The following is a 14,499-nucleotide window of genomic DNA, read 5'->3' on the forward strand; positions in this document are numbered from 1 at the left end:
CATAAACTCTGGCTCAAAGGCCGTCCATCGTACTCAAAGTTGTTGTCCACATCGTCTAAATCTGATAAATATCCTGCCATGTTGCACAAAACTAGCAGTAACAAACTCCGTGTGAAGTAAGCCGACCGTCACAGAGCACAGAGTAAATAAGCTGATGTCATCCCAGGAGACACGTGTGTAAAAAAGCTTCCGATAAGCCCCCGATAGCCCCCAATAACAACAACACGGCAGGTCTGAGCTAACAGTGCAATAGTACGCGTTCATTCATTCATTCATTGGTCTTTAAAGTATCCAAAGGATGCCGACTTTCACCAAACTGTTATCGGTGAGTTGATGAACGTATTTTATGCCAGAAATAAGGTCCAGGTTTTTAAAAAAAAAAAAAAAAAAAAACCTTCCCCTTTTAGAGATTTCCAACCAAATTGGAGCAAGATGTTTTAAAAATGTTGAGATAACACATGGTGTCAAGTAAATTTGTTAAAATGAAAAATTCTGATTTTTGAAAGGTGGCGGCGACTGAAGGCTCAGATGATTGAGAAACGTTCTAAACTGGGTGAATCCCAGACCTTGCAGCAGTTTAGCCGCGATGTGGATGAGATTGAGGCTTGGATCAGTGAGAAACTGCAGACTGCAACAGATGAGTCTTACAAGGATCCCACCAATATCCAGGTACACATATGGCTTCTTTTGATGCAAAACGGAGCTAGCTCAATCCACTTCGAGTCCCTGAAAAGTGAATTACGTGGAGTAAATTTCAAAAGAACAGTAAATAAATGAGATGGGATTTTTAATGATTGTTTCTTTTGTGTTCCTAGGTAAATGAATGAATTTGGCTTATCCTGTCTTTTTATCCTTCTTTTCAACTGTATCACATCCCTCCCTTTGTCTTATCTGAATCATTCTTTTACTCTTATTCTTTTTTTTAGCTGTCGAAGCTGCTGGTAAGTTGGAGTACTGTGTCAGCTGACTAACAACCAAATATTTGTGTAAATACAACACGTAAACAAGCATTTTTTTCGATCTTGAGTTTGTCCCTCATTAGTACTGTTGAGTGTCAGCTTCTTTTCCACTATGGTATCAATTTCGTCAAAAAGTTTCCAACTTTTTTTTCTTCCCCTTTTTCTTTTTTAAGAATTGTTTTGTTTATCAAAGAGTGTGGCTTCTAATTTTATTTTCAGTTTCTTGGAGGAGAGTTGTTTTTAAACCTGCTTAAAGAATTTTAATCCTATGTCAAATTGATCAAAATGTAGAACTTCTGATGAAAGGCATTGCCGGTTGGGAACCTGCTGCTGGTGCCAAGCTAATGTGCATGAAGGCAGCTTATAGATCAGCTGTAAAGGCCATAGAAATGGAGATGGATACAAACAGAAAGCAGCTTTATTGTGACTCTTCCTCCACGTTTTTTCTTCAAGTCAGCTCTGTTGCAAATGTTGTTCCTATTTTGTGCTCTTCGCTTGTATGTTCTGTGTTTGTAGATGTCTTTTTACATTGTCCATCATAGTTGTTATGTTGAAGCCTTCTTTAGTTATTGATTTATTTATTTGTATTCTACACTTTAGTGGTTGAGTTACAACACAACTCGGGCTAATTCCCATTTCATGCTATCGTCAGTTGCTTAAAAAATGATTGTACTTGCTGAAACAGACTTTAGTTTCTGCTTTTGCACGCAGTGTAAGTATTGGACATCTCTATACATAAAAAAAATCTAAATATTTCCATCAAATATCATAAACCTGTGGTCTCTTCTTTTCTCCCTTCCTCCCTGTTTATGTGTCTGTTAGAGCAAGCATCAGAAACATCAAGCATTTGAAGCTGAGTTACATGCAAATGCAGACAGAATTCGTGGAGTCATTGACACTGGCAATGCGCTGATCCAGAGAGGAGCTTGTGCTGGTAGCGAAGATGCTGTCAAGGTATAGTCAACATTGCCGCATAACATAATTTGAGACCGTTATTTTGAAATGTTATTCTTGTGTTGATGCATAAGGTAATGCCAGGTAGAAATAATCTAGCTACAGTCTCCATTCAAGTCTGAGTTTTCTCACTCTGTGCTTGCTGGTATGACTTTACTACAATTGTTTGGAGTTACACATAATTTGTCCTGACTGTGTTTGTTTGGTTTTTTTGGAACAAATAACGTGTTGGCACCATGTTTTACTGTTTAATAGAAGTAACAAATCTCTTTCAACAAAAACTTAAACATATAAATTACAGATTTCTGTAGTTACAATGGCATAAAAAAGTATTCACTTCCCTTGGTGAATATATTGAAAAATTACATGCCATCCATCCATCCATCATCTTCCGCCTCTCCGGGGGTCGGGTCGCGGGGGCAGCAGCTTGAGCAGAGAAACCCAGACGTCCCTGTCCCCGGCCACTTCCTCCAGCTCTTCTGGGGGGACCCCGAGGCGTTCCCAGGCCAGCCGAGAAACATAGTCTCTCCAACGTGTCCTGGGTCTTCCCCGGGGTCTCCTCCCAGTGGGACGGGCCCGGAACACCTCACCGGGGAGGCGTCCAGGAGGCATCCTAACCAGATGCCCGAGCCACCTCATCTGACTCCTCTCGATGCGGAGGAGCAGCGGTTCTACTCCGAGCCCCTCCCGGATGACCGAGCTTCTCACCCTATCTCTAAGGGAGAGCCCAGACACCCTGCGGAGGAAGCCCACTTCGACCGCTTGTATTTGCGATCTCGTTCTTTAGGTCACTACCCACAGCTCGTGACCATAGGTGAGGGTAGGAACATAGATTGACCGGTAAATCGAGAGCTTCGCCTTCTGGCTCAACTCCTTCTTTACCACGACGGGCCGGTGCAGAGCCCGCATCACTGCGGACGCCGCACCGATCTGCCTGTCAATCTCACACTCCACTCGTCCCTCACTCGTGAACAAGAACCCGAGATACTTGAACTCCTCCACTTGGGGAAGGATCTCATTCCCAAAGGTGCTGATTCTCATCCCAGCCGCTTCACACTCGGCTGCGAACCGCTCCAGTGAGAGCTGAAGGTCACGGCCCGACGACGCCAACAGAACCACATCATCCGCAAAAAGTAGAGACCTGATTCTGAGGTCGCCAAAACGGACCCACTCAACTCCCTGGCTGCGCCTAAAAATTCTGTCCATAAAAATTATGAACAGAATCGGTGACAAAGGGCAGCCCTGACGGAGTCCAACCCTCACCGGAAACATGTCCGACTTACTGCCGGCAATGCGAACCAAACTCTGACACCGGTCATACAGAGACCGAACAGCCCATATCAAGGAGTCCAGCACTCCATACTCCCGGAGCACCCCCCACAGGAGTCCCCGAGGAACATGGTTGTACGCCTTCTCCAAGTCTGCAAAACACATGTAGACTGGTTGGGTGAACTCCCATGCTCCCTCCAGGAACCTGCTGAGGGTGTAGAGCTGGTCCACTGTTCCACGGCCAGGATGAAAACCACACTGCACGTCCTGAATCCGAGATTCGACTATCCGACGGATCCTCCTCTCGAGTACCGCCGAATATACCTTACATGGGAGGCTGAGGAGTGTGATTCCCCCTGTAGTTGGAACACACCCTCCGGCCCCGATCTGCCAGTCCAGAGGCACTGCCCCCGATGTCCACGCGATGCTTCAGAGGCGTGTCAACCAAGACAGCTCTACAGCATCCAGAGCCTTGAGGGACTTGGGACTGACCTCATCCACCCCCAGGGCCTTGCCACCGAGGAGTTTTTTGACCACCTCGGCAACCTCAGCCCCAGAAATGGGAGGCCCCACATCTGAGCATCTGCTTCCTCATCGGAATGCATGTCGGTAGGATTGAGGAGGTCTTCAAACTATTTCCCCCCCACAGACTCACAACGTCCCCAGTTGAGGTGAGCAGAGCCCCGCCCTCACCATACACGGTGTGTCCACCAGCGGGTTCGGGGGTTGCCGCCACGACAGGAACCAACCACCTTACGTCCGCAGCTCTGGTCAGCCGCCTCAACAATGGAGGCACGTAACATGGCCCATTTGGACTCAATGTCCCCCACCTCCCCCGGGACATGGTTGAAGCTCTGCCGAAGGTGGGAGTTAAAGCTCCTTCTTCCAGGGGATTCCGCCAGGTGTTCGCAGGCTTTAGCAGACCCTCAAAATTTGTTTGGGCCTGCCAGGTCTGACCGGCTTCCTCCCCCACCAGCGGAGCCAACTCACCACCAGGTGGTGATCAGTTGACAGCTCCGCCCCTCTCTTCACCCGAGTGTCCAGGACATTCGGCCGTAAGTCCGACGATACAACCACAAAGTCGATCATCGAGCTGCGGCCCAGGTTGTCCTGGTGTCCTGGTGCCAACTGCACATATGGACACCCTTATGCCTGTACATGGTGTTCGTTATGGACAGTCCATGACGAGCACAGAAGTCCAACAACAAAACACCACTCTGATTCAGATCGGGGGGGCTGTTCCTCCCAATCACCCCCTTCCAGGTCTCACTGTCATTGCCCATCTGAGCATTGAAGTTCCTCACCAGAACGAGGGAGTCTCCTGCAGGAGCACTCTCTAGTGCCTCCTCGAGGGACTCCAAAAAGGGTGGATACTCTGAACTGCCGTTCGGTGCATAAGCACAAAAAACATTCAGGACTCGTCCCCCCACCCTAAGGCGGAGGGAGGCTACCCTCTCGTCCACCGGGGTAAACCCCAATGTACAGGCGCACGGCCGGGGGGCAATAAGTATGCCCACACCTGCTCTGCGCCTCTCACCACGGGCAACTTCAGAGTGGAAGAGAGTCCAACCCCTCTCGAGGAGGCTGGTTCCGGAGCCCAAGCCATGCGTCGAGGTGAGTCCGACTATATCTAGCTGGAACCGCTCAGCCTCGCGCACCAGCTCAGGCTCCTTCCCCAGCAGAGAGGTGACGTTCCACGTGCCAAGAGCCGGCTTCAGTAGCTGAAGATCAGACCGCCAAGGTCTCCACCCAGCTCACACTGCACCCGACCCCCTTGGCCCTGTCCCACGGGTGGTGAGCCCATCGGAAGGGGGACCCAAGTTGAATTTTTGGGTTGTGCTCGACCGAGCCTCGTGGGCACAGGTCCACAGGTCGTGGGCACGTGGCCACCAGGCGCTCACTGCCAGGCCCCGCCCCTGGGCCTGGCTCCAGGGGCGGGGCCCCGGTGACCCCCCTCCGGTCAAAGGTGTTTTCCCAAAATCCCAGTTTCTTGATGTGCCACAGTCATTAACACTTGCAGCCTTGTTTGCTGTACTGCAGAAATAACATTCACATGTCAAAGTGTACTTTGGCAAGACACCCTGCTTTGCTTAACATGTTAATGTGGTAAACGGATAAAGTGCTGTATGAGTGTCCATGTGAATGGATGAATGAGAGCACCACTTAAAGTGCTTTGTAGTACCTATAGAAGATTAAAAAGGTGCTTTATAAGTGTGAACTTTTTACTGCTTCTGTTTTTATTTTTAACTGATTTAAAACTGAAACCTTGCATTCTCATTTCAAAATGGCATCATTTTATATTGACACATGTACAAAGAAAAGGTCGACACAAGGTCGTGATTTCAGAGCACAATGACGGTTTGTTTCACAATACTGATTTTATATTTAAAAAAAAAAAATTTTTTTAAATGCATGATTATGTTTAAATTGAACTGAGGTATGTTGAATTGAATATGAAAGCATTATTTAGTAAGTTGAAGCTGTGTTGCTCTCTTCTTCAGGTGCGCCTCAACGCTCTGGATGAACAATGGCAGTTCCTGGTCAACAAATCTGCTGAAAAGAGCCAAAAACTGAAAGAGGCAAACAAGCAGCAAAACTTCAACACCGGAATCAAAGACTTTGACTTTTGGCTGTCTGAGGTGAGAATCTGAATGCCAGTTAGAAACAGTGACGCACTAAGATGCACCTGATGATCTAAACCCGATGATCTAAACCCGATGCATGGTGGTGTCTCAGGTGGAAGCCCTTCTTGCGTCGGAGGATTACGGCAAAGATCTCGCCTCGGTCAACAACCTGCTGAAGAAGCACCAGCTGCTTGAGGCTGACATTTCTGCCCATGAGGTATGGCGCTCATTATCATCGAATTGGTAAATGTGGGTCAGCTGCACTTGAGGGAACATCCAAGACCTCATTTCAGAACATTTGCTTATTTTAGCCCAGTGTCTTAAAGCACCCCCCCAGCTAGGGGTGAATCACCAAATATTCTAAAGAGAATGTGCTAAAATGAATGAAAGGGTAGAAGTGTAATCACACTGACACCACTGTCCTTCTGCAGGATCGTCTGAAGGATCTGAATGGCCAGGCTGACAGCCTGATGGCCAGCAATGCCTTCGACACCACACAGGTGAAGGACAAACGTGATACTGTCAACGTTCGCTTCACTAAGATCAAGAGCATGGCAGCAAGTCGTCGCACAAAACTCAACGAGTCCCACCGCCTGCATCAGTTCTTCAGGGACCTAGATGATGAAGAGTCTTGGATTAAGTAAGCGTGTCCTTCCCTGTTGTAGCCTTCTTAAGGAGATCTCCCTGTAAACCTGCATACTTTTACTCCCACTCAGAGAGAAGAAGTTACTTGTGGGTTCAGAGGACTATGGACGAGATTTGACAGGAGTACAGAATCTGCGGAAGAAACATAAGAGACTTGAGGCTGAGTTGGGAGCCCATGAGCCGACCATTCAGGTAGAGGAGTCCTCTGTTCATTCATGGAGTTTGGCTGGGCTTAAAGAGGCAGCTAAGCTTTGGTAAAGCCACTGCTGACTTGGGGTTTCTCTCGTCAGAAATGAGTTTTGACACATGGTGACATAGTTTCTCAATATGCTGTAAATGTTCTGGCAGATCTTCTGGTTTGGGTGCAGGGACTGAACTTGTGTTTTCTGTGTTATCAGTCAGTGCTGGACACTGGGAGGAAGCTGTCTGATGATAACACGATCGGTCAGGAAGAGATCCAGCAGAGGCTGGCTCAGTTTGTCGACCACTGGAAGGAACTCAAGGACTTATCTGGGGCAAGGTAAGCTTCAGATGCACCTGACAGCTGCAGCTCAGCTCCCGAAAAGCCCGAACTGATTCTGAATGTGTATGTGGTTCAAGGGGAAAGAGGCTGGAGGAGTCTCTGGAGTACCAGCAGTTTGTGGCGAATGTGGAGGAGGAGGAAGCATGGATTAATGAGAAGTTGAATCTTGTGGGAAGCGAGGACTACGGGGACACGCTGGCTGCTGTGCAGGTGCGTTCATGTTCCAAGCTCAGTGTTTTTTGCTGTTGAAGGGCATGAGGAGTTTTCTTTTACTTTAATGGAAAGGCGTTATTTCTCACAGGGCTTGTTGAAAAAGCACGAAGCGTTTGAGACTGACTTCACTGTACACCGGGACAGAGTCAGTGATGTGTGTGCTAACGGAGACGACCTCATCAAGAAGGTATGACCATGATCCATCAAGACCAAAAGCCAAATGGAACATGTTGATTAATGCAGTGCCACAGCAAGATTCTCAAGATAATGTCCTATGTTTCAAACAGAACAATCACCATGTGGACAACATCTGTGCTAAAATGTCCGCTCTGCGAGGAAAAGTGTCGGAGCTGGAGAGGGCAGCAGCTCAGAGGAAAGCCAAGCTGGACGAAAACTCGGCCTTCCTGCAGTTCAACTGGAAGGCTGACGTGGTGGAGTCCTGGATCGGTATGAAAGCAGCACATCTGCCTTCCTCTTCCACAGCCGGAGTCGGCTTCTCATGTTTCCCGTGTGATACTAAAAAGTCATGAGTGTGTTCATGAGTCCAGTGCATCGTAAATAACGACACTAGTGTGCAAGCAGAACAAGCCATTTGATTGGAGCTAGCGGCTGCAGGGAACGTGCACAGCTTCCTGTATTCCTCAGTTTGTTGCAGTCATACATTTAATGTTCTCTGACACTGCAGCTCGTTTACCAGTTGATCAAAGGGATGCAGTGTGCTCGCTGGTAAAGTTTGGAAGTGCTGTTTCTGTTCTACTTCCTTTCCTCCCTGTGTGGTGCGTTAGGGCAGTGGTTCTCAAATGGGGGTACGCGTACCCCTTGGGGTACTTGGAGGCACTCCAGGGGGTACTTGAGATTTTGAAAAATATATTTAAAAAATAGCATCAATTCAAAAGTCATTATAAATATCAATTAATATAAGTTCATGTATGTTCAGGTATGTTTACAAACACAGCTGGCAGCGGGGCAGGTACCCAAATGGCGGCGTTCTACTAGCTACTAGAGCGCGCTACGTAACAGTGACGCGACTGATAACCATGAATCACGGCATTTGCCTTTTACATGATAGACGAAATAAATCACTGTCGCCTTGACAACACAAACAATGGAGTCCTGGTTAAAGTGCTGCTGAGAACACAAAGGGACAGGTGACAAAGAAGGTAAAGGAACACAGGCTCCCCCAAAATTTTTTATATATTTTCATTTGCAAACAGTTGAGGAGAATGCAGTTTTTGCAGTTGCAAAGTTTAATAAAACAGACAGTGTTGACACAGTGTTCTACGTCTTTTTTTTTTCAACAAAAAATGCTTTGCGCTGGTTAGGGGGTACTTGGCTGAAAAAATATTTTACAAGTGGTACATCACTGAAAAAAGGTTGAGAATCCCTGCGTTAGGGCAGCAGTGTCAAAAATCAGAAAGTATTGATTGAATAGTTATTTAAATTGACTGAGTATGATGGGTTTGTATTTCCCGGCTTCCTCATCTCTGAATGGCTGATCTGGATTGTGTTCAGGTGAAAAGGAAAACAGCTTGAAGACTGATGACTACGGCCGGGACTTGTCTTCTGTACAAACTCTGCTCACCAAACAGGTACACCTCCCCTCACAACATCCAAGTATTCTTTTTCTCTGTGCTGTGACATTAAAACCTGCTTTCCTTCTGCTCCTCTTCAGGAAACGTTTGATGCTGGCCTCCAGGCCTTCCAGCAGGAGGGCATCACCAACATCACTGCTCTGAAGGATCAGCTGCTCGCTGCCAAACACGTCCAGTCCAAAGCCATCGAAGATCGTCACGCTGCCCTGATGAAGCGCTGGAACCACCTTCTGTCAAACTCCACTGCGCGCAAGAAGAAGCTTCTGGAGGCTCAGGAGCACTTCAGGAAGGTAAAGACAAACTGAGGATCTTGTTTTTGTGAATGGACCATTAAACTGTTTTAATTAGCTCATTTAAAGGAATCCCCGGTGAAAAACTTGTGAGTTTGACTAACTTTTCGGGCTCTTCTGTCCTCTTCGCTCCCATCGCAGGTTGAGGACTTGTTCTTGACATTTGCCAAGAAGGCGTCTGCCTTCAACAGCTGGTTTGAGAATGCAGAGGAGGACCTGACTGATCCGGTCAGGTGCAACTCTCTGGAGGAGATTCGAGCGCTGCGGGAAGCTCACGAGGCTTTCCGTTCCTCGCTCAGTTCAGCTCAGGCCGACTTCAACCAGCTGGCAGAGCTGGACCAGCAGATTAAGAATTACCAGGTGGTGTCTAATCCCTACACCTGGTTCACCATGGAGGCCCTGGAGGAGACGTGGAGGAACCTGCAGAAGATCATCAAGGTCTGATCATTTAGGAGTTTTTCAAAGATTTCCTCAGAATGAAAAATGCAAAACATCCAAAAACACCAAGGCAAGGCATCTTTATTTATACAGCGCATTTCATACCACAGGCAACTCAATGTGCTTTACATAAAGACAAGGCATTTAAAAGAACAGCATAAAGCAGCAATTTCAAGAGAAAAAAATAGAATAAAAATTAAAAACACAGTTAAAAGCAATCAAAGAAGAGGGGGAAAAGAAAGATATAAACTCAACCATAAGCACACCGAAAGAGAAATGTTTTTAACCTGGATTTAAAAGTGCTTCCAGTTGGGGCCGACCAGCAGGTCGTGTAGATTTAATCATTCGGTTATGCACCTTATCTGGATGGTGTCTTTGTTCTTCTGAATGAGTTTAGGAGCGGGAGCTGGAGCTGCAGAAGGAGCAGAGGAGGCAGGAGGAAAATGACAAGTTACGCCAAGAGTTTGCACAGCACGCTAATGCGTTCCACCAGTGGCTGCAGGAGACCAGGTGAAGGACGTTCTCATACCAGCATCATTCCACCGCTGGTCTTTAACGTGTTGTTTCTGCTCCGTTGTATTCTGGCATCTGCGTGTTAATGCTTCTGTGTTTCTCTTTTCCTCTCCACACCTCCCCCGTCCCTGCACCCTCGCTGCTGCTCGGGATTATCGTGCCACTCAGGACGTATCTTCTGGATGGGTTAATATCGCCTTTCTTTTTTGTGTTTGAAGCTGTGAAAACGGTGTATGGTTTGATGATGAAAGAAAACTGATTTCAAGGATGTTTTAAAGTGACAGAAGAGAATTTAGCTCTTTTTCTGACCATGACTCCTCCAGTTTGGGGATGTAACACCATACTCATGGAAACAACAAAAACTAATGCAAATTTACAGCCATACACAAATATTTTGTGGCGTTAAAGAGGCCAAAAACACGAGTCAAAAGTCCACGAAAATGTGGTTTGCTGGAAACCAAAGCTGTGAATTGCAGAACTCAACCCCCTGGGGGGTCTAGGGCAGTTTGAAACCTTTATGACCTCACACATTTGAGTCCAGAAACCCCCTACCAGGCCTCAGCACCTTCTTATTGTACTCACAATTCTCATCCAGTCCTCAAACTATAAGCACCAAGCACTGCATTAAAAGTACTTTGGGATGGAAACCAGCAGAGAACCTGTGCAACCCTATAAAGTGTGTCCATCACAATGTGCGTCCATCACAATGTGTCCATCACAATGTGCGTCCATCACAATGTGCGTCCATCACAATGTGTCCATCACAATGTGCGTCCATCACAATGTGCGTCCATCAAAATGTGTCCATCACAATGTGATTTTCTATAGTCGGCTGCTTTGTTTTTAATATCTCAGGTCCTGCATGGTGGAAGAGTCGGGTACCTTGGAGTCCCAGCTGGAGGCTACTAAGGTAAATATCATTTTCACTGTTGGAAATCATTCCATTAATCATTTCTATTGTGTCATTAAACATCACTGACGTACTCGATGTATGTGAGATCCAGTCATGTTCTCTGTAAACCTTTGTCCTCATTCCAATCTGTAAAGCCTCTTTGTTGGCCTGACGCTGATTGATGGCGATTAAAAATGTGTAACAAGGAACATGGAAAACATGATGACATCACCACTCTGGGGGGATGTTCATTCAGCTGTCTTATTTTGAAAAATAAATTAACTTTATATTGCACCAAATCACATCAAATGTCCTCTGAAAGCACTTAAAGGTCCCATTTAAGATAATTATAATCCAATTAATTCTAATCCAGTCAAAATCCCATAAAATCAAAAAGTTACAATCAAAATGATTCCAATTCGTGCAGTGTCCATTTTAAACAAGTCGTCTCGCTGAAGAAAGCAACAGACCACATCAGAAGTTCTATTTGATTTCATCTCCTGCCCTGAGTATGCAGGAAGCTCCCAGAAAGAAGGAACCGGGTTGGGCTCAGCGAGCACCTTAACACAGGGCTGCTGAGAAAGAGAAAAATAATGTCAGAGGAGAATGGGAAGATGCATCATGGGAGGTGCCCCAGCTGTCGTGTTTCAGGGTCACCTGAGCCATCCCTGACTAAGCTTCTGAAACCTAATCTCAGAGGAAGAGGAGGAAGCCAAACGGGTGCCTGACCACTGAAGGCTCTGCCTGTCTACTTGACATTTTTTCTTGTAGTACCTAGGGTTTGTAAAATTAAAGTCTGAGAGCAAAGTGCTCTTATGAGAAAATACATTGAACTGGGATCTGCAGGATATGATGGGGCTTGGTCATTAAGAGCTTTGTATGTGAGGAGAAGAATGTTAAAGGATAAGACCGGTTTTTTACATTGGGCCCTTGATTTCACATTATAACATGATGTTCTACTCACCCCTGCTTGTTGTTGAACATTTGGAGCTGTTCCGAAGATATTCGCGAGGCGTCTGGCTGCTCTCTTGAGATATTCGGCCATGAAACGGTTTCCTATGGGCAAGCTTATACAGGCACAAACTATGCTGTTTATAATTTATTAATTACTCTACACTAGCACTGATAACGTGGAGGTGCGTCGCTTACTTAAAAAAATCCGGGTTACTGTCATTTTGATTTTTTTTTTGTCGTAAAGTGGGTGTTACTGACGTCATCGTCGTGCTACTGCCACAGACAGCCCACAGACCTGCTGCCTATTTATTCATTCGGCTAAAATTCAAAATTAGTAACCCGGATTTTTTTAAGTAAGCGACGCACCTCCACGTTATCAGTGCTAGTGTACAGTAATTAATAAATTATAAACAGCATAGTTTGTGCCTGTATAAGCTTGCCCATAGGAAACCGTTTCATGGCCGAATATCTCAAGAGAGCAGCCAGACGCCTCGCGAATATCTTCGGAACAGCTCCAAATGACCAACAACAAGCAGGGGTGAGTAGAACAACATGTTATAATGTGAAATCAAGGGCCCAATGTCAAAAAACCGGTCTTATCCTTTAAATTCTGTTGATTTAAGGAGGCCTGTGAAGAGCAGCTCAAACTGGATCCAAATGATAGTTCCTTATCAGAACTCACTGTAGTGTTTTTGATCGGAAACCTTTTGGGACAACTCGATAGTAAAGAATTCCAGTAGTCCAATCTAGCAGAGTACCAAATGCATCCCTCTGAAACGGGAGGCTCCTAACTTTGGCAACACTGTGAAGGTGAGAGAAGCTTGTCCCACAGTCCTGTTTGGATTGAGATCCACACTGTTTAATGGCTGAGCTGACAAAAATTTTATCATCACCAAGCATCCTTTGAAGGATTGGAGGAATGGCCACGTGTTCATTTGTTTTCTTCAGGCGGTAATCTTTATACGTTGGAACACACAGTCTCCTGCAGATTGGTGATTTAATATTGAGTGTCTTCAACAATGTTTGCCAGGTCTTGTATGTACAGTTCATTGTGAAATGGTACTGAGACTGGATGAAAGCGAGGCATAAAAGCTGAACTGTCTGTGAGACGCTTTGTGGCAGCTGGTACTGATTCTGGTTCACATGTGCAGCGTAAGCACCAGGAGATCCGTGCCATGCGCAGCCAGCTGAAGAAGATAGAGGACTTGGGGGCAGCGATGGAGGAAGCACTGATCCTGGACAACAAGTACACGGAGCACAGCACGGTGGGCCTGGCCCAGCAGTGGGACCAGCTGGACCAACTAGGAATGAGAATGCAGCACAACCTGGAGCAGCAGATCCAGGCCAGGTACACACCTGCATAACGCTAACAGTGTCCAGCTGAATGAATGATGAGTTCAACACAATATTAAAGTGTCCAAAGCAAACTTAATGCAGCTTTAAGCTTAGATTCCATTTCCTCCATTTAGGAACACCACCGGTGTGACAGAGGAGGCTCTGAAGGAGTTTAGCATGATGTTCAAGTAAGTTTCTTTTTCTGGACTTTTTCAGGATTTCTTTTGCCTGTAAGCAGCAATCTAACCACAATTCTTACCTCAATGATAAAGGCACTTTGATAAGGAGAAGTCTGGACGTCTGAATCACCAGGAGTTCAAGTCATGTCTGCGCTCGCTGGGCTACGACTTACCCATGGTGGAGGAAGGAGAGCCTGATCCGGAGTTTGAAGCCATTCTCGACACTGTGGATCCAAACAGGTCAAACCCATTTTAAAACTTGGTGTGTTACAGCCAATACAAACGTAATAAACTGCTCCTGTTAGAAATCTGCTTCTGCCTGAGCAGACTGCTTTCACACATGCTCTGGAGTTCCAAAGCGTTAAAGCGATGCTCCGTAGCCGCTGCATGTCTACAGCAGTCACACCAGCTTCTGGGTAAAATCTCCGAGTGAGACAGCACATGCTGAGGAGGGGTTCCAACACGTTGACACACTGTTGCTGTGTGAGTGGGCCTGAGAATCTGTGTGGGGGGAGTGTTTGTCTTTCTGCAGGGATGCGTCTGCTCACTCCTCAGTATTGTGGATATGAACCCATCCATGCAGCACTCATCAACACATGAAAAGAAAACCAAAGAAAAGATTTTCAGAGTCATTTCTGCATCAAGTGCTGACTCCTGCATATTCCAGACACTCGTGTCCCTGCAGCCCCCCCCCCCCCCTCTCATCTCTGGCCAGGAGAGCACATCTCCAGCAGAAAGCCTCCTGCTGCCATTTGCTTGTGGCAACAGCGACTGTGGATCCAACACTGTGCAGGGAAATCTCTGGTGTTCATCTGTAAAAACTGCCGTAGACCTAACAGATAACAGGAGTGGCAGATTTAATAAGGGATTAAATATTCGTTGTCTGAACATGACCAAACTTTGCAGGGATGGCAACGTGTCGCTGCAGGAGTACATGGCATTCATGATCAGCCGGGAGACGGAGAACGTCAAGTCCAGTGAGGAGATTGAAAGCGCCTTCCGAGCTCTCAGCTGTGAGAACAAACCGTATGTGACTAAAGAAGAGCTTTACCAGGTAGGACTGCTCACTGTGGGCCATCTATCACTCTGTGCGATCCAGATGCAGTTCTCACTGTTGTT

General features: G+C 46.5%; 1 protein-coding gene across 5 annotated transcripts in view; it reads left to right on the plus strand.

Annotated features, from left to right (window-relative positions):
• Nucleotides 1-14,499, plus strand: part of sptan1 (spectrin alpha, non-erythrocytic 1) — a 44,637-nt gene that overhangs the window by 29,770 nt on the left and 368 nt on the right. For 3 of the 5 annotated variants that reach the window (XM_075456686.1, XM_075456688.1, XM_075456689.1), the window contains 21 exons: nt 507-669; nt 927-941; nt 1,782-1,913; nt 5,684-5,821; nt 5,919-6,023; nt 6,238-6,446; nt 6,523-6,643; nt 6,850-6,971; nt 7,052-7,184; nt 7,276-7,374; nt 7,475-7,634; nt 8,700-8,776; nt 8,860-9,069; nt 9,211-9,507; nt 9,905-10,017; nt 10,189-10,206; nt 10,876-10,930; nt 13,018-13,214; nt 13,336-13,389; nt 13,474-13,620; nt 14,287-14,434. In XM_075456686.1, coding sequence (XP_075312801.1) covers nt 507-669; nt 927-941; nt 1,782-1,913; nt 5,684-5,821; nt 5,919-6,023; nt 6,238-6,446; nt 6,523-6,643; nt 6,850-6,971; nt 7,052-7,184; nt 7,276-7,374; nt 7,475-7,634; nt 8,700-8,776; nt 8,860-9,069; nt 9,211-9,507; nt 9,905-10,017; nt 10,189-10,206; nt 10,876-10,930; nt 13,018-13,214; nt 13,336-13,389; nt 13,474-13,620; nt 14,287-14,434 — 2,713 coding nt within the window. The remainder of the gene's footprint in view (nt 1-506; nt 670-926; nt 942-1,781; nt 1,914-5,683; nt 5,822-5,918; nt 6,024-6,237; nt 6,447-6,522; nt 6,644-6,849; nt 6,972-7,051; nt 7,185-7,275; nt 7,375-7,474; nt 7,635-8,699; nt 8,777-8,859; nt 9,070-9,210; nt 9,508-9,904; nt 10,018-10,188; nt 10,207-10,875; nt 10,931-13,017; nt 13,215-13,335; nt 13,390-13,473; nt 13,621-14,286; nt 14,435-14,499) is intronic. The other 2 variants (XM_075456687.1, XM_075456690.1) reach the window with 1 other exon arrangement.

The sequence above is a fragment of the Odontesthes bonariensis genome, chromosome 22, assembly GCF_027942865.1.
Source record: "Odontesthes bonariensis isolate fOdoBon6 chromosome 22, fOdoBon6.hap1, whole genome shotgun sequence".
NCBI classification, from domain to species: domain Eukaryota; kingdom Metazoa; phylum Chordata; class Actinopteri; order Atheriniformes; family Atherinopsidae; genus Odontesthes; species Odontesthes bonariensis.